This window comes from Euphorbia lathyris, chromosome 1 (genome assembly GCF_963576675.1).
Source record: "Euphorbia lathyris chromosome 1, ddEupLath1.1, whole genome shotgun sequence".
In the NCBI taxonomy this organism is placed as follows: Eukaryota; Viridiplantae; Streptophyta; class Magnoliopsida; order Malpighiales; family Euphorbiaceae; genus Euphorbia; species Euphorbia lathyris.
Window position 1 is genome coordinate 32752052 of NC_088910.1, and position 26638 is coordinate 32778689.

At 33.3% G+C, this 26638-nt stretch overlaps 2 protein-coding genes across 2 annotated transcripts; one reads left to right on the forward strand and one right to left on the reverse strand.

Moving 5' to 3' along the window:
* Positions 1–312: 312 nt before the first annotated feature.
* Positions 313–2736, forward strand: LOC136228214 (histone-lysine N-methyltransferase, H3 lysine-9 specific SUVH5-like). The gene is made up of 2 exons (XM_066016929.1): positions 313–600; positions 1004–2736. The coding sequence occupies exon 2, from the start codon at positions 1005–1007 to the stop codon at positions 2682–2684; it is 1680 nt and encodes a 559-aa protein (XP_065873001.1). The 5' UTR covers positions 313–600; position 1004; the 3' UTR covers positions 2685–2736.
* Positions 2737–18237: 15501 nt separating this feature from the next.
* On the reverse strand, positions 18238–18990 carry LOC136227153 (glycine-rich cell wall structural protein 2-like). The gene has a single exon (XM_066015850.1). The coding sequence runs from the start codon at positions 18944–18946 to the stop codon at positions 18551–18553; it is 396 nt and encodes a 131-aa protein (XP_065871922.1). The 5' UTR covers positions 18947–18990; the 3' UTR covers positions 18238–18550.
* Positions 18991–26638: the final 7648 nt, after the last annotated feature.

Genomic DNA, 26638 nt, shown 5'->3' on the forward strand with positions numbered 1-26638 from the left:
TTGAATAATTTATAAAATCAGTATTTATAATCGATCTAAATCGCCCACTTTAGGATAAATAATCACGACAATAATTTTTGACAAAATGCCTGCACAAAATGAATATTAACAATTTTTTAAATCTCGGGGATTGTGTATACAAATCCGCCAAACTACTTTTCTGATTTCTTTTATTTTAACTTTATTTTTTTTAAGTAAAATAATATGTACCAAATCATAAATGTAAATATCCTGAATTTGAATAAAAGAGTCCTAAATGGGTAATGGGGGGAAGGAAGGATAGTATGTGATTTTTTTCCCATATTTGGTTTAAAGGAAACGTCGCATGAATTTGGAAAGGTAACCATGATTTATGTCATGGACGCTCAATCGTGGGCGTTAAAATGAAAAGTGGTCCCACGTTCAGAAGAAGGAAGTTCCACCACCGTTGATATCTCTGCAAAATCAAGCTCTAGTGACAGATTGAGACAGAAGGATTTTCGTTTTCTTTCCATGTCTTGAGTCTTTTCTTGCTACCCAAGCGGTTTCTCATTCCTCACCGCCTATAAAAAGAAGCAAGCCTAGCTTCCGAGTTCACTCCCGCTCCTTTCTTTCTAACAGGTATGTCGTTTCGCTGCCGCTTTTTGAACCCTAATCATTTGCCTTCTTGCTGTACTTTGCTTTCTACTTACATTATTTCTGATTTTACGCTCTTAAAGCGGCTAGATTATTTGTATTTTCTGTAGCAGATTGCAAAATTGTAGTCCAAAGGCTACGTTGCGATGTTGTACTGATTTTGGTTTTATTTGCACTATGATAAATTAGTTCATAAGGATTGCGATTTTCGCGTTTCACTGTTTACGGACTTGTTTGTGTTAATTTTGGGGATTTGTTTAATCCGTACTGATTTTGCTTTAGATGCATAGTAGGAAATCGTTCTCTAATCTTTGATATGTTTTATTTTTTATTTTTGTGAATAGTAATTTGTTATTGAACTTGGTATTTTTGTGCTCTGATTGTAAAGGATGCAAGAACAAGGAGAATTCCAGAAAGCTTTTGGGCGGTTTCCGAAAGCCTGTGGAAGCTTTTCAAATGGCATTCAGGATGATACCGTTCGGAATAGTTCTTCACATTGTGTTTCGGATATATCTGCAAGACTTCCTGTCAAACGAGATCCTCGAAACCATTGTGAAAGACGATATTCCCCTTCTGAGGAAAGTGATCCTTTAGGGGATGGAAGTTTGAAGAAAGATGAGCAAGAGGAGACAAGTGGTATACGCAATGAAATCAAGAATATTTTGAGATTGTACCGTGAAATTCTCAGGAAGCTCGTGCGGGAAAGTAATAGATTAGGTGGTAGAGTGCCCAACATTCACCAAAAGGCAGCAGATGTTCTTCAAAAAAGCAACAACTTCCTTAATGGAGAAAAACGAATTGGAATTGTTCCAGGTGTTGAGATTGGCGATGAGTTTCAGCACAGGGCTGAACTGGTTATCGTTGGACTCCATCATCAATATACAAATGGTATAGATTACATGGATTACAATGGGACTACAACATTGGCGATAAGCGTTATTGCAAGTGATGTATATGAAAATACTGTGAACTCTTTTGGTGAATTGATTTATACAGGAGAAGGTGGAAATCCGAGGGTTAGAAGTCATCATCCTAAAGATCAAGTACTTAAACGAGGAAACCTTGCATTGAAGAACAGCATGGATCAAAGAAGTCCTGTTCGAGTTATTCGTAAACAAACCTATCAAAATGAGAGTTCTTATGTGTATGATGGACTGCACTTGGTGGAGAGGTATTGGTGCGAAAAAGGGCTATATAACAAGTTTGTTTACAAGTTTCAGTTTCGAAGAATGGATGGACAGCCAAGGGATCCTCTTGGATATCCAATGAAGCTAAGTGAATCCCTACTTCATAAACAGGGTATTATAATAGAAGACTTGTCTAGAGGCAAAGAAAAAGTTCCAATTGTTGTAGTGAATACAATTGATGCTGAAAGGCCTTCCGGGTTCACGTATACTACAAATGTCGCATCCCCTATGACCAATGCGTGTAAGGGGTGTGATTGCGATGATGGATGTTCAGATTCCGAAGATTGTTCTTGCAAAGTTAAGAATGGAAGAAAATTCAAATATGATTTTAGTGAATGCCTAGAAACTAGATCACCCTTTGTATATGAGTGTGGTCCTTCCTGCAAATGTTTTGATTCATGTATTAACAAGGTGAGTCAACGCGGCATTCGATTTCAATTAGAGGTATTCAGAACTGAATCAAAGGGATGGGGTGTGAGATCAAGAACACATATTCCAAGTGGAAGTTTTATCTGCGAGTATGTAGGAGAAATTCTCAAGTTAAATGAGGTATATCAAAATGGTACTATTACTGATAATGAGTATCTGTTTGTTATAGGAAACAATACTTGTTTTGGAGATAATGATGTTATAAATGCTGCTCGAAAGGGTAATGTGGGAAGATTTATTAACCATAGTTGCTCTCCTAATCTTCGTATCCAAAATGTGTATATTGGGTCTCATAGTAAGTTACCTCATATAATGCTATTTGCCATGAATGACATTGCCCCTTTTGAAGAGTTGACATATGACTATAGGTTTAGGTTAGGAGGTAAGAATTGGAATCTACAGGCGAAGAATTGTAAATGTGGGTCAAGTAATTGTTTTGGTAAATTTTATTAGCAAAGATTTCTTATTGTTGCAACAAATGTTGTTTTTTGTTGTATCTTTTGTATGAACCGTTGCAATGTATTGCATTAATGAATATTTTAAATTTGTTTTGTGCTTTGAAAGTTAATGGTGTAGATTCTCACATAAAGGGTAAAATTGGTCCATACACATATCATGTAGGGTCAATTTATCCTAAATTGTTCTTCATGCATCAACTCTGAATTAAATTTAGGGATTTTATCATGTGGTTTTAGGATTTGTCAGATTGGTATTTGTTATAAATCAAAGTCTGTGGTTTGAGACCTTTGTGGTTTTATAATTTTAAAGATCGGTATTGTGTTTTTTTTTTGTTATAATTCAATCCGGTGGTTTGTATCGTTAACAAAATCAAGACAAATGTCTTTTAACTAAGGTTAAAAAGCAGGGATAATTTTGGAGAATAATTTTTTTTTAAGACTTCTTTGACTTTTCTCTTTCTTCCTTTCTTCCTCTTTTCTTTTTTTTTCTTTTTTTTTTTTGCTGAAATTTCCAAAATTTTGGAAATTCCATCACTTCCGACATTCAAAATGTTGAGAATATTTCGGCATTTAGAACGCTAGGAATGTTATAGCATTGTGAACGTTGGAAATTTCCAACATTTGAAAATTTCTAGAAAATGTTGGAAATCTATTAAAAAAATTGAAGGAGGAAAAAGGGAAGAAAAAGAAAAGAAATTGACTTGTTAAGTCAATTTTTCTTTTCAATATATCATTTTGCCATGTCATCCTTAAAAGTTAAAGATGTTTGTATGGATTCTGCTAACAATGTAAATCACAGAGTTTGGTTTTGTAAAAAGAAAATTACATGTATTGATTTGCGAAATTTTTCACCACATGGTTTAATTTGAAATTAGGGGTGAGGCGGGGACATGGATGCATTTCTCACTCTGTCCCAGTGTTCGCGAGGACGGTTTTGAGGAATCTCCAATGAATATTTCGGAGATTTTTTCTTCCATGTCCCCTCCCCATATGGATCTCCACAATCAGTAGCGAATACATGATTGGTCGGTTGGGGTACCGATTTTACACGTGCATATCTAATTTTTTTTTTTTGTTAATTCGAACTTCTCAAAATTAAGGGATAAGGTACCAAAATAAGTCTATGGCTTTTGGAAAAGTATCAATTTAGACTTCACGTATAAAATAGTATCAATATAGGCTTACCGTTTAAAAAAGGGTATTAATTTAGGCATCGAGAACGGATTGGATACGTCATTTCTATTACTCCGATAAGTTTTGATTTCTCCCTCCACGTACAATTGATAGAACTCAACGGAGTAATTTTATTGACGTGTCTCGTTTCGTTATCGAGGTCTAAGTTGGTACCATTTTTTAACGTTATTGGAGAGGGCTTAATAGGCGAAAAAAAATTTAAAAATTAAAATTTAAGAAGGGTCTGACAGGGTAAAGGCTATGCTTACTTTGTATGTTTTCACTATTGGATTAATTTTCTAATCCATCATCCAATGGTGAAAACACATCAAGTAATGGTACTTTATCAAAAACAAAATAACCATAGAAGGCACCGGTCTAACAGACTAAACAAAATTAGAATTTTGAATTTAGAGAGGGTCTAACAGGTAAAAAAATTAGAATTTTGGATTTAGAGATGACCTAACATGATCTGAGCTAATTTTGGGGATGCTAATTCAGCTCCGCAACAAAATTTCTTAAAGACAGAGAGTCGAAATCACCACAACCTCAAATTTTGTGAGACAGGAGGTTTGGAACTACCCCTGATCATGGTAGTTCCGACAGTCGGAGCAGTCCGGGCTGCTGTATTCGCCCCTGCCCATGGTAACCAGGAATCCCCATACCAAAAAAAAAATTAACATTAAATAAAAAAAAAATTACATTTAAAACCATTAAAATGGTTATATAAAAAATCAGTCTGGTGGTTATTTAAAAAAAGTATATATATGAATGCTATGAGTTTTTTTATAGCTTATATCTTTATCTTAATATGTACAGGATTACGAAATTAACGTGACATTTCAAGCTTCTTATTCAATTAAAATTTATATTTTTAATCAAGTTAACCTTTGATTATCTAGTTTTGAAGAGTAATTGATTATCTGATTCAAAAAAAAAAAAAACGTGATTGATCATCTAGTTTTGAAGAGTATATATTAGTACTATTGATTGCTTTAATTTTTATATATTACATAGAAAAAAAAGAATAACTTCATGGGACGAGGATTCCTACGGGGTAGATATAGTAGTCCCCATCTCCATTTATATTTCTGAGAAAAAATTGTCCAACCATCCCTATCCGCATTTTTTCGGTGATTCCCCGTCCTCATCGGTTTGAATACCCACGGTTTTTGAATAATCTCTTACCCGTTGCCCCCCCTAAATATAGTCTAAAAGGACATGTGTTAAAAGTCACCAATTTATGCAGTGGGTTTTACATGTCCAGTCACTGTTATATTTAGGCTTATTAAATCTAAATTGTGATGATTTTAATCTCTATTGTAAAATTTTAATAATTCTAAATCTAACAGTTACTGATAAAATTCATTTGGTCAGCCACTAACTAAGTAAAAATCTTTACATTTTTTTTCCATCAAGAACATTTTATAAAACTCTTGGACTCCCAAATTTGGAGTATCTTACTTTCACGCAATTCACGTGAATTTTAATGCTAAATGTTGGAGGTGTCAAAATGTGTTGATGGTAATGCTAAATGTTGGAGGTGTCAAAATGTGTTGATGGGTGCTGAACTGTCGTATTGATATAATTAGACTCGTATCTAATTAGTATTTATAATTATCCATAACACTTATTGATATAATTAGACTCGTATCTAAACAAGGAAATTCATTATACAGTAAAACCTCTATATATTAATAATGTTGGGACCATGAAATTTTATTAATTTATAGATATATTAATTAATCAATAAATTAATAATTATTAATTTATAGAGTGATAAAGCTGAGGATGAAGCAGTACTTTTGGAACCAATCACAAGAAATGAAGCAATTATAGTATCAATCACTATTTACAATTTTTTGTTACAATTTGATAAGAGCACACCAGAACTTTTGAATGCACTAAGAATAGTTAGAGATGAAATTCAACTAGATTTAAATTTCAAGAAAAAACAAAGTACTATAGAGTCATATTTTGTTAAATTATCCTAAGTATATATTTATATATACTTGGCATATGTATTTGAGAAATTATTAATTTATAGAGATAATAAAATAATGTATTTTGTACTATGGCTCGAGCTATTTGGACTATTTCGCCTATTGGGGATGTGGGAACCCAATTTCATAACATTTTTTATTATTGGAGCTGGATCTTTTCTAAACCGATGGAGCTTGTTGAGCTTGTAGTGGTTTTATGGTGGATTATTTGGTGCTATAGAAATGACATTGTGTGGAATCGGAAGGATTCACAAGCCTCGATCCTGTACCATTCGGCCGGTTCCTTTCTACAGGCCTGGAAGAAAGCGCATGCGTCGGTTTCTCCTTCAGGCAGTCCGGTTGTGCCAAGCCCGACGGTGTGGCAGAGTCCTCCAACAGGCTTCCTAAAACTGAATGTGGATGGTGCGTCTTTTGCAGACGAGAATGTGGCTGGGTTTGGGTGTATTGTTCGGGACGAGTTAGGCCGGTTTGTTGCGGCTAAAAATGGAACCTTGCAGAATTATCAAGATGCATCGTTCATTGAAGCGCTATCGGTCCGTGAAGCTCTCAGTTGGATCAAAGACCGCGGATGGAAGGATATAATCATTGAATCAGATTCTTTAATTGTGGTACAGTCTATGGTCCGCCCGTTAGAGGTTTCATCTCCTTTTAACGCCTTAGCCAATGATTGTCATTTTTTATTGAACGAGTCATTTAATTGCTCTATTCGTTTTGTCTGTCGTTCTGCAAACTCGGTTGCTCATTTGTTAGCTAGAAGTAGTATTTTACCTTTAAATCGGGGTGAGTGGTTTTTTGTACCCCCTGATTTTATTTGTAATGTGCTTCTTCTTGATTCTTAATATATGCTTCATTGGTTGTCAAAAAAAAAAATAATGTATTTTATAAAGGGTTGTTCCAAAAAATTATTATCTTATTAATTTATTAAATTTATCAATTTTTGAACTGGCCCAAGTCGGATCAGAAGAAGTTATTATTTTAAAGAGATTATTAATTTATCGAGTATTAATTTATGAAGATTTTACTGTATTTTTATATTTATCTCTATCTCCATTATACTTATATTAGTACCGTATATCAAATCATGCATTCAACATGGTATCAGTAGTTTCTAGTTCCGCATCATCGAATCAACCGATGTTCCTACATCTATCTCATATAACTCGATATCTATTGCTCCTCTATTGACAACCGCACCACCTCCATTCACTTATGTCACAGACTCGGCAACCTCCCTTCAATTGAGCTCCGGATGGCAATTTAGCTCTCCTTCCAATCCAAATGATAACTTTGAATCTGACCGAGCCAATGCGACCGCCAGTTCCGGACAGACCGTGTCACTTTCGATCATCAGTCACACCCTGCAGTTGAAAATTGAGTCCTGTCACCAAGATAATAGCCTCTAGCTAATCAAAATCAATCGCCTCATCTGATTCCTTCACTAGTATAACAGTCGGAAGTCGCCCCTACCTTCCTCTATTCTGGCAATGCTAGCCGCACATCGAGCTGCCAATCAGGCGAATGGCCATTGTGGTGCTGATTTTGTCTTCCTCTCTGCTAACCAACACGGGGCAGATCAGTACATCTCAGCCGCTGCCTATCATTCTGTAGCCGATTCATCCCCGTTCGTCTTTCCTAATTAGGTTAGACCTAATTTTGGTCCACTGCCATCCTTTTTCTCAAACACAGTTAGTAATCCTTTACCCATCCCTCCTACTCAATTCCAATCTAACCTTGTGCCTCCTCAAGTCTATTTGTTTCATCGTTCTAATAAAACTAATCTAGTATATACGAGCCCTGTTGCATCTCCATTTACTTTTCCTAGGGTTCATCCAGCTAATATTATCATTAATATCAAATTAACCCCACATTATTATAAAGCATGGAGAATATCTATTGAATCTACCCTAAAATCCCATTATTATTTTATCATATTACCAGCATAGTCCCTCCTCCATCGCAATTTATTTCCCACACTGGCTATATGACATATTCTACGGATTTAATCTTAAATCCATCTTTTACTGCATGGGATGATTTGGAAAATGCGGTTCAGACATTGCTTTTAAATTCCATCATTGAAGAGATTTTTCCTCTCATTACTTGTTTTACGTTTTTACATGATATTTGGGTGGCTCTTGAACGCACCTATGGCACTATATCAGTAACAAAACAATTTCAATTGAGTCTTGAAATGTATGAATTAGAACAGGATGGGTTGTGTGTAACTGCTTATATGCAAAAACTGAAAGGTATTTTAAATGATCTAGCTACTTCGGGTAATCCATACCCCATGCATCTATTACATTCTCTCCTCTTCAAAACTTAGGTGAAGAATATCGCTCCACTATTCAGAATCTCATCACTCAGAAGGGAACAAATATTGATTACTATGAAGTCTAAATAGCTTGAAAACTATTAAGGGCATGCATCAAACTACAAGAAAATCAGAGTTGTCTACACACGGGGAAGCCAATGTTTCCACTGTTGCATAATCACAACCAAAGAAACAGAATCAGAAGAAGAGAACGGGTGGTAAGTGCTTCATTTGTGGAGATCCTAGCCACTGGTCTAATAAGTACAAACGTCCAAAGAACTTTGCTACTCAGAACTACAATCTCGGTCCTCAAGCACATATGGCATGGCAGCAACCTCAGAATTTGTTCTCTGGCCCTCATCAGCCCTGGTATCCTGATACTGGTGCTACCAATCATATGACAACTGATCTAGGTTAGCTTCAGCAAATGCATCCTTATTAGGGTTATGACACTATGCAATTCGACAATGGTCAAGGTTTGAAAATTTCTCACTTTGGGCACACTCGCATAAATAATCTTCAAATTAATGATGCTTTGCTTGTTCCTAAACTCACTAAATCCCTTTTATCTATTAAAAAAATTCTCTCGTGATAAGTCTTGCAAAAGACCAAACAATTGGGGAAATCATGTTACGCGGTCCGAGTAAAGATGGATTGTATGTGCTTCCACCCACCTCAAATGAGGCGCTTGTAGTAGAGAAGGTGTCTTTTGGCAGGTGGTATGCACTACTTTGACATTGTTAGAATCAGACATTCAGCACAGTTCTAAAAAAAACAATTTATCCTCTTCAAGTCCAGTTAATAGTTGTTCCTTTTGTCATTTAGGTAAGCTAGCTAGAAGTTGTTTATCTACCATTAATCGTTCTAAGATATTTATTTTTGAAAATTTACATCTGGATGTTTGGGGGCCAGCTCCAGGGATGAGTGTTCTACTTAAAAAAATAAGAGTGAGGCTTTTTCTACCTTTTGTGATTTCTAATCAGTATACTGCAACAGTTAAAAACTTCTATTATGATCTTTGGGGGGGGGGGGATTAAAAAATTACAACCCTTTCTTAGAATCCATGACATTGTGCATAAAATTACGTGTCCTCACACAATCACTCAAAATGGCACTACTGAAAGAAAAATTAGGCATGTAGTTGGTACTTGCCTTACCCTATTAGCTAATGCATCTCTACCATTAAAATTTTGGAATTATGTTATGCTTCACATCATATGATTAATCAATAGTCTACCTACTAAAGTTCTAAAAAGAAAATCACCATATCTCCCGTTTTATAACAAGCAACCTAATTATTCATCATTGCGTATCTTTGGAAGTGGAATCTATCCTCTACTTCGCCCAAATAAGGAGCAAAAGAAGAGAATTAAGAAAATATACATGTCACAATCGTGTCGCCTGTCGCGATCATGACAGAAACTTTTCCTGCACAAGTTTGGTTCTTCATGTCACGAACGTGACACTGCTGTCTCATTCGTGACAGATATTTATTCAGCAAAAAGACATGATTCTTCATTTGGGAAGCACATCCTTTCGCCTGAATCAACATTTCTCTTCGCCATTAGCCACGTCTATTCATCACACCTCTATGGAGGGATGCCTTCTAAGGGACACAACTCTTCCTCATCTATATAAAGAAATTTCCTCCTTCATTTCCACCATGGTTCAAATTGTTCACAAGTTCGAATCATCATGTAGATATACATACAGATACAGAGATATTTCATAATTAGAGACACAACTATGAGTTTGAGATATTGAAGTATCTTATTTAGAGATTCCATTCATGCACCGAAAGAAGTGAGGTCAAGAGATAAGCTTTCTCGAGATGCAAGAAGAAGATATAAAAGAGAAAATGATCCCGAGGCTTCACAAACCTTACAAGGATAAGTAAAAGGATTGACAACCCCTATATTGTTCTTTGTTATAGTGTTTTTTCATGTATTCTTTACCTTCAATTCATGTTTAACATTATCAATACATTTATACTAGATATCAATCAATCAAATGCAAATTATTCTGTGTTCGATGTTTTATTCTTTATTGTTTTATGTCTATTCTAGGGAAATTCATACAAGCAAAACATAGGAATAGTTATCAGTTCATAAATTTAGAAGAGATTCAGTTTATGAAAAGATAATCATATTGTAAAACTAAACTTGTTCATTTAGTTTAAAAATCCTAATTCACTATGATAGGTCGATGAGTTAGTATTATTAATCTAATTAAACTTAAGTTTCTTAATCCTGGATCGAGAGATTGGACTAAGAGTGATTCTCCAGTATAACTGCAGAAGATTCACAGTATTGATAATTATTCATTTTGTTTAATTACTATCAACTTGTATTTGGGCTATGCATAAAATGAATCATAGGATTAGTTTAGATTAGAACATTTAAGTTAGATAAATTCAATCACCAAATTAATGATCTTCTACAAACCTCGAGAAAACAAATAAAGAAACAATATAAGTTGAGTATCAATTGCTTTCTCTGTGAGATTGATATCTTTTATTAGTACAAGCGAAATCGTGCACTTGCAGGTTCGCCTAACAGTCACACTAAAGTGTACAACCTTTTAGTGACCTCCCACTAAAGTGTACAACTAGTTTTTGTGACCGGTCAACACAGGTCAACTATGTCACGTCATCAATTTGACCACTTTAAAAAGTCAAAAATTAACACCCTATTATAAAATTACTAAAATAACATTGTCTCCTTCCTTTGCAACTCCTCTCTCACTCGTTTCCTTTCTCTCTCTAAATCCTCTCTCATTGTAACTCATCTCTCTCTCATATTTCCTTTCTCTCTCTCCTTCAATAATGGAGAGGATCCCTTTTCTGAAACCAAAATCCACAAAACAGAATTAGAAATAAAAGATTATTCAATTTTGAGGGAAGGAGAGACGTGAGGAGGAGGATTGCAGTCTTTGATGTTGAATTCCTTCTTCTTTTCATAATACTGAGACAGTGGAAATGAGTGTATGAGCAAACTGAAATTAAATTTCGATTTTATCGATATCTTTTGAAAGTAAATGAATTCATCTCACAATTTAGCGATTGATTTCTATAATTTTTCTGATCCAGCCATTCATACCCGATTTAAGAGATTGAAACCTAAAATCTGATGAAGCAGGTGTTTAATCTTATCAAAATTCTATAATTCAGTAACACAATGAATGAATAGCTAAATGAAAAATCAGGAAAATAACATAAAAAATATGAAAGCATAGCAATTACAGAAAATGCAAGTAAGAGAGAAGCAAGTATTATCCGGAGGAAAATTGATGGCCTGAAAAAAAGAGAAACACTGAACGGATTGGGAGATTGACGGACGTGAGGGTACATAACACATTGCAATTGGCGGGAATTTAATTTATGGAGGGAAATGCATTTTTGAATCGAGCGCACGAAGAAATATGTTTTTCTTTAAAGGAAACTTAGAGAGAGAGAGTTAGAGAGACAAACTTAGAGAGAGAGAGTTTGAGTTGCATAAAAAATGGAAGAAAGAAGGGGATGATGACATTTTAGTAATTTATATAAGGTTAAGGGTATTTTAGTGATTTGTAAGAGATGGGTGCCACTTTTTTAAATAGATAAAGTGAATAATGATTACGTGACATAGTTGACATGCGTTGACCGGTCACAAAAACCGGCTATACACTTTAGTGGGAAAACACTAAAAGGTTGTACATTTTAGTGTGACAAATTTTAGATTGTACTTCAAAATGTAAAAACAGGTAAAAAATGTACACCACGTATGTAATTTACCCTATATAATAAATAGGTCTCCCATTTAACCAAATTTTATAATTTTCTCTTAAAAAAATCTATAACTGAACAGAAATTGAATTATAGTTTAGATGGATAATTTATTTAGTTTGTATTATTCAGTTCACTTCTGAAATTAGAAATAGCCAAAAGTCGAATCGAATTATATCATATAATACCAATTTTTTTATAGGAACATGTATTATATTTTTTCGTAAATAATATGTATTATATTTATTCTATAGAAACTTGGTTAATATTTTTAATTGAAAGGCGGGAGACCGCTAAGTAGGGGTACCGGGGCATCCTAATATAGAACCCCCCGGAGCCCTACACAACGGCCCCAAATATTATTAAAAAGAGAAAAAAAAGTAAAGTAATACAAATAATGTAAAGAATGAAGATAGAAATCAAAGAATAAAAATAAAAATCTAGCAGAACCGGTTCTGTGGAAAACCAGCATAATCAGAAGAGATAAATGATGATATAAACGAAGGAGAGCTTTGCCAAATGGATGGATCAGCAGACGTCCGACCAAAATTAGCTAAAGCATCAGCAGCCCTATTGCCTTCTCGGAAGATATGTGAAACAAATAACCGCAATTCCGGAATGTGGGAAAGACAATTAATCCAATCTTGTCACAAACGCCACGGAACCCGATCAGACCGTGAAGCCATAATCCGTGCGACAAAGGCTGAGTCTAACTCAAGCCAGAGGAAACGTATTGTCACACCCGACCCTAAACGACCTCAATCGGCATCGGGCGTGAAATAGTAAAATCACAATCAACACCTAATAGTCTCCAAATTATCCAAACATCATAAATTTTAAACTTTTCAAGTATTCCTCTTAGATATATTAATAAACGAATTCATATATCTACTACATTCAAGTCTCAAAATATAACCCGATACAATCAAATTTCCAAATAAAGGCAAATGTCCTAACTAAGGACAAAGTCAATAAATTGACACTTCAATCTTGTCTATCAACCAATAACTTCTCCTATACCTTGCTATTTCTCACCTAAAACATTAAAACATTTAAAACGTGAGACAAAAATCTCAGTAAGCAATTATCAACTATATAAAATACTTATACTCAAAATAACTATATCTATAGTTAAATTTCCAAAATGCATCATATAAAATTCATGTTCTTAAAAATGAACATTTTATGGATTAAACCATAATAAAATACTCAAAGTAGTATTTTTAACCAAATATGCAATTCAAAATATCATAAGCTTATTATAAACATTATTTCTCAAAGTATCTCACATTGTCAAAACGTAAATCACTGTAATACCAAAACTTATGTTCAAATTTGTTTAAAATCTCAACTATACAAAATAAGATGTTTGCAATTAACCACTTACTCAAATCAACCGTAAATCAATAAATACTTGATAAATGGTATATCAATAAATACTTCACAAATCATATATCAATAAATTTTTCACAATTCGTATCCATCCGAGAGATAATCCCCGTATGTATCAACCCCCACAATATAATAGAATCAAGATATCTCATATTTGCCTAACCCGCATGGTCTTACTCAACACTTCTTTGCCATACCCGATAGGTCTTTCAACTATGTACACATGCCGTATTTCTCACTAAATACGGACTTTAGTAAAAATCACCTATTCGGATTACTCTTGATGGATACTAAAAATATTATATCATAAAATTATAACATGCTCAAATCTCTTTTCACAATCAAATTTCATAATTATTTCATAACCATAAACCATAAACCATTTGGTTTCCGCAAAAGAACCACAATTATTCAAATATTCTCTAAAAATTGCTCAAAATACAAAATCATTTAAAATCCAATACTCATTTAATATAACTAAAATCAGAATATATATATATATATATAACTCATAAATCAACATCATAGAGTTTTTTAAGTATTTTTTCTCAAATCAATCATTCAAAATATCAATTCTTATACAAATATTAACCAAATATATTCAAATTCATCAAAATATACCTTTGTGCATAAATTAACTTCAATAAGGCTTAATATACATTAACTATATTCTTCAAAATATCAAATCTTGTAAAAACTATTAATCAAATATACTAAGTTCATCAAAACAAAAACCCAAAATATGTATACATATGCATATATATAGCCTGAAATTGTACATGCAAAGATAAATATTTATATTTTCTTGAACATAGTTTAAACTCATATTAAAACAAATCATAAAAACGACATTTAATCAAATTCATGGTAAAAATCACCACAAAAATTAATTCCTGGAAAATATAGAGTGATTTATACATATATATACATAAAAACTTACAAGGGTAGTTGATAGTTACTTACTTTAGCACTAATTGAGAGAAAAATACATTAAAACCTCAAATCCACCATCATAATCTGCCTAGGTCGAACCCTATGTATGAATCTCCAAATCCAAATCACATCTACTACAATGTGTATTAGGATGTCTAGAAGCTACTGTAAAAAAATCAGCTCGATCCGACGGTTCAAACTCTAGATATCAAAAAATCTTTAGAGATGGGTAACTTGGAATGTAGAAGGAGAAAGAAGAGTGAGATGGGGTGGATGATGAACATACAAGTCTTGGGAATGTGGTGATATTGGTATGCACGAAATGCATGTATTGAGAATTGAGTTTTATGTTCCCAATAAGGGAAAATCTCCCTTTTGGTCCCTCTAAACTTTAACTTCTTTTAAAACTTACCCTAAACTTTTAAATTTTACATTTAAAGCATATAATTGACCTCCAAACTATATCCATAATATCCAATTAACTCTTCAATCAATAAATAACTATAATATAACTTAATATTAGGGTGTAATAACTAAAATTAGGGACACGGATGTGACACGTATGCCTTTGGTCATGGCTAAGTTGATACCGAAGATGACAGCCTGTAGCTCAGCATCAAAGGGCGAACATGGTGCTAAAGGAATCGCAAATGCACCAGAAGGAAGACCAGCCGAGTTTCTAAATAAACCACCCGCACCAGTAGCCTCACTCGTCACCGAGCCATCAGTATTTAATTTCGTCCAGCCGACAAGAGGAGGAGACCAAATTACATCCAACACTCGGGGGGGGGGGGGGCATCGGAAGACGCGGAGTGGCCATTAATTGGCCCAAAACATGTTTATCAAGATCAGAATTGAATGATGAAGTCGTGCTGCCATTTAAAGTCTCACGTACCGCACTCCAAAGTTCTCGAAGAACGATGTGGATATTTACAGTTACAGAATCGAACATAACTTTATTGCGAGTACGCCAAATAGACCACATCCCGATAACAAAGCAGGCAGTCCAAATATCAGATAATTAAGGACTGAACTGTTGAGAGTAGAATATCGATAGAAGTTCCTCAAGGGAATCCACGTGCCCCAACACTAATCCAAAAAGCGAATGAACAGCCGTCCAAATAGCCTTAGCGAAACTACAACCAACAAAAACATGATCCCCTGATTCAGCTTGCTGGCAACAAAGGACACAACGTGAAGTGATGAACATTCCCCGAGCACGAAGACGGTCTTGGGTTGGGAGGCGCTGTTTAATAGCTCTCCAACAAATAATAGATCGGGATGGAGGGAGGAAATGCTTCCAAATGAAGGAATGCCAAGGCATTTTAGGACGAGCTGCATGAAGGAAAGAGTAACAGCTGCTCACGAAGAATGCACCCTTCTTTGCAACTCGCCAAACACAGACATTGGAAGAGTCATATCCGCCCTTGGTTCCCATAATTTCAGACAAGTAGGCAGAAACATTGTTAGGGAGTTGAGACCAACCAGAAGAAGGGTTGAAATAATTGAGTACTAAGTCATTTTTGAGTGATGGATCGTTTGAATTCAAACCTAGACGATCCGCTAAAGAAGGATATAACCATGTATCAGTCCAGAAACTAAAATTAAAATTAACACCAATCCACCAGGAGCAATTAGAAGCCACTTCTTTGAAAACCCCTTTTAAAGATGACCAAATCGACGATCCAATAGGCGTATGGCGTGGCAAGCACGGGCCAATGAGAAAACGCCGTTTGACAATATTCAAGGGGAAAATCTCCTTGGCAATTAAATCCCAACATAAGCTACCAAGCATAGCCTGATTGAGGGTGGTATAATCCTTCATACCCAAACCACCTTCTTGAATTTCTGAACAACAAATATCCCAAGAAGGAAAAACAACAGGTCGCTTATCAATAGACCCCGTCCAAAGAATATTCTGAGCATATTTCTTCAATAAATGTAGGAGAGAAGTCGGCCACTTGTACACAGAGAAAGAATGCAGCAGAGAGCCAGAGATTACTGACTTTATTAATGCGAGTCGGCCAGCCAAAGAAAGAGCGGTACCCTTCCAATTTCGAAGTTTGAGGATGATTTTGTCTGCAATCGGCCGCAAGAACCGAGCCCTCGGAGCCCCTTGAAAAAGAGGAACACCTAAATAGGAGAATGGTAAATTTCCGATTTTAATTCCCGTGATAGCAGAAAGGGAGCAAGCGCAGCTGGACGAGACCGATCCTATAAAATTAGGTTTGGTTATTTTTAGTTATTAAACTTGTCTCATTCAATTATAAATTTGAGGAAAATTTGAGTTCGGTTAGTAACTAAGTTGATGCTCACCTCTAGTTTCAACTATACCAAGTTAAGGGGATAAAAGTACAGTTCTTTAGAAGAAACTTCATAATACAGCAATATATTATACATTCAATCAATCAATCGATACTATTTGTACATATTTATTTTTTAACACCAATAACTAGAGGTATAAAAATGGATTATCACGTCATAATTATATTCTGTACTCTATATATTTTACATGATTATACATAATATAAATGATACAAAAATTACAATCATATCAAATGAAAAGTCTATATAAATGATATTATTGTGTTAGAAATCAATCATCTTCCAAAAAGCAATATATATCCCTCTTTTAATTGATCGAGTCTCTCTTAAATAAAATGAAAAAAAAAATATTAATGTAAAAGGGGTAATTAGAGAAAGTGCCTAAAGAGAAAAGACATCTTGGATTAAGAGTTCGGTCTCACATATTCAAATGCTACACCAAGTCTGAACCCATTTTGTAACAATCAAATCTGAAAGTCTCCTACTCAAGGTTTGTTGATGATGCTGGCCATAGATCTTCCTGATTTTATTTTAGCCACTTAAAAAAAAAAAAATTGTCTTTCGGTATTTTCAATTTAAAATATCAGAAAACTATGTTTTTAATTTTTATCTTGCAAACATTTAATTCATTCATTTTTTTTTAAAGAATATGTTTATTCATATAAAAACTATTTATTGATATTATTGGAATTCTTTTGACAAGAATGAGACATTTGTAAAAATTATGCTATTTCTGATTTTTCCATAACTGACCCTAAAATTATTAGCCAATGATGTATTTAGACACTTTCTATTAGATATTCAATTTGCTTACAATTATATATTACTACCTTAATTTTATTTAAAATAATATATCTTTTAATTTGTTCAAATTATTTCGTATTCTGCCACATAAATTGAAAAAAAATAAGCATGTTAGTATAGTATGTTCAGAAACTTAACAAGATTTTTTTTATGGAAAGAAACTTAACAAGATAAGTACTTTTTAAGGCTCAAAATTTTGATATATTGCTAATATTATTTTTTCATGGAGTTTCATGTATGGTTAGTAATTAAAATGTAAATAAACATATATTTCTCCCTCTAAATAAATTTATTTATCATTGTATACAAATTATTATGATCATTTTCACAAATATATATTATTATAAGGGTGTCTTTTATGCTTATTTTGTTTTTTTACAAAGTAAGTTTTACTTTGTTTTTTCTACTATTGGATGAGCTTACTTTGTCAAAGTTTATCATTATCCAAGGTGGAAAAAACAAAGTAAGACTTACGTAAGCACAACCTAATCCTATTATAAGATATTGCTACATATCTAGCAAATTTTAATATTTGCCAAATTGGTAAAGAAAAATGATATATATAAAGTGGGTGTAATTCTTAAATATTGAAATCTTTCTAATTCCTTCCATATTTGAAAATAATAATAGTATCGATTTAATAAAACTAGATAATAATAAAATAGCAAAAGATAATTAAATTATATATAGATAATAATAGAAGATTATGTATTATCAACAAATATTAATCATATTTGAACATAACATCTAAAATCTTTGATTAATTTTTCTTTTCAAATGAATTTTTTTTTTATCTTTATGAAAATATATTATTATTTTTATACATAAAATCACAAAACAATACAACAATACACAAACCATACCAATATTAAGGAAAGAAACTTAGTTAAAACATTCTACAATACTCATGGAGTATAATATAGGTCCCTTTAATTATAAAAGTATCATATATATTTTTTTATTATACTCCAGTAGCAACCCTTTTAACACTTCATCTTATCAAGGATCACATACACCACAAAGTATTCTAGAATTTCACCACTATTAATACATATTAACCCAAACTCAAAACTAATTATAATTAATTAAGTACTTATATACCATTAACCTTTCACACCACTTAATTAGATAAGAGTATAGTATAGAGTAGAGTCCTAGCCGTGGTTGCCGGAGTGACCCCCACTTCCACCGCCGGAATTACCAGAACCACTTCCGGATCCAGAGCCACCGCCATGTGCACCTCCACTGCCAGACCCAGAGCCAGAACCTGAGCCAGAACCAGAGCCAGTTCCAAAGCCAGATCCGAAACCTCTGCCGAAACCATTAGGCGACCTGCCAGAACCAGAACCGTAACCCCAACCAGCGCCGGGGCTTGATCCCCAACCCCAACTGTAGTCCCAGTTGGGGCCATGACCGGAGCCTTGGCCACTGTTAGGACCAGTAGACATTTCCGGCGATTGGACTTTCTTGTCAGAAGCGGGGATTCCGAGAGTAACTCCGATGATTAAGAAAAGGAAAAGGAGAGTGAAAGAGGAGAATTGAGGATGCATATCTGAAAGTTGGATGATTTAAGTTGGATTTGTGAATTATTAGTTAGGTATTGCACGTAATGATATATAGGTGCATGTGAGTGGGTTTTGATATTGATAGAGAGATAGGGCCACTCCACTCGTGATTTTATTTATTTATTTGCTTCTCTTTTAACTTTTTTATTTTACTCACACTCCCATTTGGAAATTTTATAGATTTGCATCACCGACCTCCAACTAAAATATTAGATTCACTACTTAATATTGTTTCATTCCTTTGTCCTGTCTAGTGACGGAGCTAGAATTTCATATTTGGGGACTAATTAGTCCTATAGATCGAATTAATTTTGTAGAGCCCAACCTGTTAGGGTTGAGTAATTTTTTTTAACCTCCAACATAATAAAAGTGTTTCATTTTAGTGTTTTGATTAAAAAATTAAAAGTGTCTAACGTGAAACGTTTAGACATATTTAATTTTATATAAGTTTAACACTAGTTTCCTAAATTAAAACCCCTAAACAAGTATATTATTCTTTATTAATTGAATATTTACATTGACATTTTGATTTAAAGGGGATTTGGGTGAAGAAATTATAATCAGATATAAAAATAAATTTTGATTTAAGAGAAAAAATTATAATGGAACAAAATTATAATTGGATAGACACACATTTTGAGGATTTAAGGGAAAAAATCATAATGGTAAAAAAAAAGAGAATTGAGACGAATTTTGGGGATTTAAGAGAAACATGCAAAAATAAAATGATGATTGGAAGGTTCAAACCTGAAATCCCTTTGAAAGTGGAAGAGCCTTAACTACTATTTAAACAATCTATATCATCTTAATTTTATATTACATATTCGCATCCTATAATATAAGTACTAATTTAATTTTCTTGGGGGCTACTCAATACTGAAGCACTGTTCCTCAGTGGTGGTGCCAGATACTAGGGGGGCTCCAGCCCCTCCGAGCTACGGGCTGTCTCCACCCCTGAAAGTAGGAGTGTTCATCGGTCAATTCAGTTTGAAAACCGAACCAAACCGATATAACCGAAAACCAAATAACTCTAAAAATAAAAATCGAACCTAACCGAATAATAATAAAAACCAAATCTAACCGAACCAAAATAATTCGGCCAATTCAGTTCGATTATTCGGTTTTCATTAACATTAACAAATTTCATTAACAATATTTTTTTACTTACTAATACAATGATGTTACTGGGCATTTTAAATGTAACCATTTTTTTTTAATTTTAATGTTTTAAGTTGTTGGGCATTTATTTATAGGCAACAATCATTTGCTTATATGCAACAATGATGTTGCTTATTACATTGATGTTACTGGAAATTTAATTATATGCAATATATTGCTAATTATACATATATTGAAATGTCGTGCTTAACAAAAAAAAAAGCTTTAAATATGTTATAAGTTATAATTGTAAATCTAAGCTAACTTATAACAGTAAACGGGAGGTATAATTCCAATAATAAATCTAATTTCTAATTACTTCATTCATTTCCGTCGGTTCAGTTAGTTTGGTAATTTTGATTCAAAAACCGAACCGACCGAAATTACCGAAATATTAAAAAAATAAAACCGAAACCGAACTTAATAGACCGAAACATCGAACCGAAAAACCGAAATGCATCAGTTTGATCGGTTATTTCAGTCCGGTTCGGTTTTTGAACATCCCTACCTGAAAGCGTGTATAATATAATAAAATGGTTGGAATTTAAACCCCCATTATTTGGTCTAAAAAGATTTGAAGTAAAGCAAAAACTTAAATTTATAGTTAAAAATCTAATAATAACTTTTTAATATTAAATAATATCAATTTTCTCTTTACTTATCAAAAAATTTAAACAGACCAATTTGATCGTTATTTAACTGTAACTTTAAACATTTAAATAAATTTATCAAACTAAAGTAAAAGCTTTTCAGTGAGCTAGGTTATCTGAATTGGGATCTTCCTGCCATGATTGGTTCTTTCTTTCCGGTAGGAATGATTTCTCTTCGGACCCGATCTTTATCACTTACAGATTCTCTACTCGTATTGGGGCTAAACCCAGCTCAGCAGTGAACAAAACCTTCATATCACATCGCAGCTGTCAACATTTGGTTAAAGAATTCTAACCCATCTATATAAGTATACGTTTCCATTAGTTCTTAGAACCCCAATTAATCGATATTCGCTCTTGTTCCTTTGTGATATCATGTTGGATTTTTTCCAAGAACAAGAAATGGAGTAAAGGCATTAGCTTACTCTAAGGTAGTGTAGATAAGCTAATATATATTAGATGTGCACAAACGTCTTACATTTCTTTTGTTTTTGTCTTCGCTTTTGTTATGACTCAGCCAATGAGTCCTTTTAGTCTCCTCCGTCATGAAGACTCGACTAAAGCAACTCACTATTACTACCCGGGGTGCCTTCGCCGACTCAGGATAAGAACTCCGGATCGTGCGATTCACCCAAAATGTGCATGTGCCTTATCTCTCCCCCCAACGACTGTGTAAGGGAGCCACCGCCTACTCGAAACTTTATTACTTACTAGTAACTAAGATCGTTTAAAGAGTAAGTAAGCTATGCGTACCTCTTTCCTTGTCTAGTGGAACCGCATAGCTGAGCCTAATATTAGGTAATGGCTTTCTTCCACTGGGCTGATGGTCTTCTCCTTTATCCGTTTTAGAATTGTCTCCCTCAATCTTTGTCAGAACCCCCTTCATGAAAAGCGTGTCTCACTAAACACAAGCCCTGCTAAGCAAGAACGCAACAAACTGAGTAAGTAAAAAAAGTGAAATTTTCCGAGTGGATCCTACTCCATTTTTGTAATTTTATACATTTTAATAATTTATTTATATATTAATATAGTAAACATTTTAAATAATTTCTAACTAAGTTATTGGAAATTCCTATTAGATAAAGATATGTTAAAAACAAAATGGATAAAGATATGTTAAAAACAAAATTTTATGATAAATTTTCACTTTTTAAAAGTTACCTTTATGTATTTCTAGTAGTTGCACTGGACTATTCTGGGGGATACAATATAAAATTCATTAGATAGTCAACTCAAGCCAGTAGAGGAGAATCCACTTTTCGAGTCTTGTTAGCATACAATGGGAATTCCGAAGTGAACTACTATATACCGCAACTATTATACTTTCCATTGCACCCTTTTGACATTTATGCCCTCTTCATAATTTTGATCAAAAACTGGAAATTCTCTCTTCAAAATCTTAAACCCGAACAACAATAATTGAAATTATGAAAATAATTAATGTGTGACAATCCGAACCCCGAAAATGGATGATTACGAGTCGGAAACGTTAAGATTACATCTTTTTATCAAAGAATTCATGAAAATAATACATATTTTTCATGACGATTTTACATTTTTCATCACAAAAAATAGGAGAATTTTTCATTTTTCGTCATAAAAAATTGAATAATTTAGTATTTTTCGTCACTAAATTTTTTACGATTTTGCATATTTTAAAATTTGGTCTAAAAGGATGCGGCATACCGTTCGACCCATGGTGGAAACGGATGCGACATACTTTCGACCTATGGCAGGAACGGATGCGGCATACCGTTCGACCCATGGTGGGAACGGATGCGGCATACGGTTCGACCCATGGCGGGAACGGATGCGGCATACCGCTCGACCCATGGTGGGAACGGATGCGGCATCCGTTCCCGCCATGGGTCGAACGGTATGCCGCATCCATTTAGGCTAAATTTTGAATTTTCTCTCAAAAAAAATTTCCGATTTCGAAAATTTTTTTATGCCAGGGGTAAAATTGTCTAATAGGTGCGGTGATAAGGAATTTAATTGCGGTAAATAGCAATACCCAATTCGGAACGGGCATATATCCAAAAAAAACTCTCGGCTATGCTATACATTTTCTGTAAATTGCACACATTGCTATAGAATATCCACTAAAATATCAAATATCATTAATGTTTTTAATGATAGTTAATAAATTTTAATTAATGTTTAAAATAATTATTAACAATTTAAAAATAAAAATTTAATTGGTTTTTAGAATTTTTTATTTTATCATCAACAACCGTTATTTTGAGATATTGATTGAAATTTAGTAATTATAGTATTAAAAAAATATAAAATTAAATAATTTTTATATTAATTTTAAAATTTATTAATCGTATTGTAAAAATAATTAAAGCTCAGTGTCTTAGATATAATTTACCTTTTTTTTAAACATTAGGATCTCCATCCATATGATATCCCACAATGGGATGAGACGCGTAACAAAAGATCGACTTAAATTGGATAACAAAATGTTCAATGGAAAAGTTCTATTATTGTACTAGAAAATGAATTTACATACACTTGGACCCATTTTATATGATTTAATGAGTTTTATAATTCATTAAAAGCAATATATATTGGTTGGTTAATTTTTTTTATAATATAATCACCAATACTACACTATTATTATTATCATCAGTGTGAATATATTATTGATCTATTGGGGCCAATTACGTAATTTTTTTTCTAAATTGAACTTATTCAATTATATATATATATATATATATATATATATATATATGCGTTATCATTTGAGTGTCTACCACCAATTTTTATATATCAATATAAAACTTTTTAAAATTAATTAAGCTAGATTAGGACTACAAAACTAAGATTGTGTCGTTTTGAATAAACTTAGAGAAATTTATCACCTATCATAATTAAATTGGATTTATTAATTAAATACAAAATCAATGATTTTTTTTTTAAAAGCAAAAAAAAAAAAAAATCATTGATTTTGTATTTAATTAATAAATCCAATTTAATTATGATAGGTGATAAATACAAAATCAATGAATTAATTAACCAGTCTCTACCTTAATTTGAGACCGAAACTATCTATTATATATTATATAGGGATAGTTTCAACGTCCAGGAGCAGAAACCATCCACAGTAGGAGTGGTTCCGAGACCGGAAGGCCGGGCCTCCAAACCTCTTGTCTCGGCCCCTCATTATTATTTTATTAAATTTTGTATAATTACCATTATATCTAAATTTGGATGTATTATATTAAATTTGGATAATAATTCCCAGTGCCCCAAATTTGAATACACTTTCTCCATTTTATATTTTTTCTGATTTTTTTTTTTTTGTTTTCCCTTGATTTTCTTCTATTTTTCCGATTTATTTTTTTAATTTCCTTCTAGTTTTCGATTTATTATTTGTCTCATTTTTCATATTTTTTTTCTTATTTGACTATTTTCTTCCGTTTTCTTATTTTTCCTGTTTTCACCATCTTTTTGTGTATTTCTTTCGTTTTTTTTTATTTATCTTCGTCCATTTTTCGGTATTTCCTCTATTATTCTCAATTTTTTCCTTAATTATTTATCTTTTTTCTTAATTTGCTCCATTGTTTAAAGGGAAAAAATAAATCATGTGGTATGTGGTCTAAAAGTTGATAAACAGTACATTGAGGTTGATTCTGTTAGTAAACTGATATGGATTATTTCAGAATGTGTTAGTTTTGATCTTAAACTAACAAAGAGGTTATTCTCAATAAGGAGTTAATCTCGGGGTTTACGGACTAAATCCGTAGGAAATCAAGATTCCTCATTGTTAAAGGTTAAGAACATTAACAAAACTTCATAAAGAAGATGATATAGTTTGTATTAATAAAAAAGTTGAACATTACAATAGAAAGAGATGAATTTATATCATCTCAAAACCTAGTTGCCAAATTACGTAAAAGAGAAAATTACATAATTAATTAAAAGGGTAAAGATAAGGGTAAATTGAGATAGAGGTAAAGGGATGACATGGTTGTAAATATGGAGTGACATGTGTTGTAATTAAGGAGTAGCAGAGTTGTAATTAAGGAGGAAGCTCGAGTAAGGAGCAAGGCTGAATCACAAGGCTTTTAAGTGAGCCCATGCGGAGCGTGGAAATAGACACTCGGAGTGTGACTTAAGTCACGCGGAGCGGTGGGATTCCCACTCGGAGCTTGGATTAGCTGCTAACCCAATAAGTGTCATTCCCTTCGGATCAGATCATCATCCACGCGGAGCGTGGGTTAAGTCAAACGGAGTTGTTTCACCTATATTTTAAATTAGACCAATTTCGTAATTAATCTATTTAATTTGGCCCAAATTAAAATAATTGATGGAGTTGGAGGGAAATTAGGCAATTTAATTTGGCTTGGATTTGATATTATTTTTCCAATTGTATCTTTTTCGCCAAAATGTATGAGAAATTAGAAGTATTGGACCGATATGGTAATTTACCAATTATTCTGGCTGAATTGGATAATTATCTGATAAAATCAATGGTGGAGCTGCACAAAAATCGTGAAAGTTGGGAAGTGGAGTAGTGGAGCTGAAACATGAGTTAGTGAGGAAAGCAGTTATGGAACCTCCTTGCTGAGCAGTTACAGAACTTATTTGCTGAAACGTGGAACTTACTTGCTGAAACTTGGAACTTTCTTGTTGGGAAGGTTCCAACATATTTTTTTACATCAGAAAAGTATGACTCAGCAGCAAAAAGCAGTTAGTGGATGAGAGCAGTTGCGGAACTTATTGGAACTTCCTTGCTGAAACGTGAAACTTACTTGATGGACAGTTACCTACTTTTATAGTATAAATACAAGTTTTGGCAGGAAAAGGAATGCAACTCAATCAACAATCAAAACAACAAATCTCAACAATGACGCAAAAGTCTTAAAAAATCTCTACAATACTTTTGTCAATCTCTTTCGATTTTCAATTGCTTTAGTTCTACAAACTTTCTTGCAATTTTAAATTCCAAGTTCTTCTAATTCTATTCCTATATTTGTAATCCTTTCAATTTCAGAATCTCAATTTCGATTATTCAAGCATTTCCTTTTATTCTCAATTTCAATATCGGCATCGTTTCCTTTAATTAATCTCAATATCCATAGATATAATTGACGAACTTTAAGCTTTTTTTATATCCTTTAAGCTTTCACACAATCTTTTGATCTAGAAGTCAGATTTTTTATTTTTGCAATTTTTTCACAAAATTACTGGCATGCTCGCAATCCAATTCACTCAAAAAAGGCGTTAAACAAGAGCGTGTGACTGTTTTTGGCCCCTTTACTTGCTTGATTGTCCTTGCTTGGTTCCTCCTCCGACTTCCCTTGCCCGGACTCGATCCTTGAAGAAGATGCTCCGCATCATTAATTCCAAATTCTTTTGAAACTTAACACATAGGGGAAACCTTAAATTAACAACCCCGGAACTGAAACCTAAAGGAAAAGGTCGAAAAATCGGTTTAAACTCAAAAAATATGTAAAACAACCTATACATATTGTTTGTATATCATAGCTCTCACATCTGAAGTCTGAATAAGGTGATTCAAAAACCAATGAAAACCTAAGACAGAGATGAATTTTCCTTTTATATATCGGTAGCTAATTCTGGCCCTAACAGGTCGAAAAAGGGCTTAGAAGCGCGAGGTATGAATCTGATTTTTTACAAAAACAAATTTAACTATACAAAATCATCCAACTCCAAAATATCAAGCTTGTAATTGCCTTAATTTATACCATAAGGCCATAATTCAATATCTCATCTTAGGAATACACAAATAACCTTTCAAGATCACACTAACATCAAGTTAAACTCAAAAGCACCTATCAACAACAACAACAACACACACTACTATATATATGACTTATATGATTATATATTAGCCAAA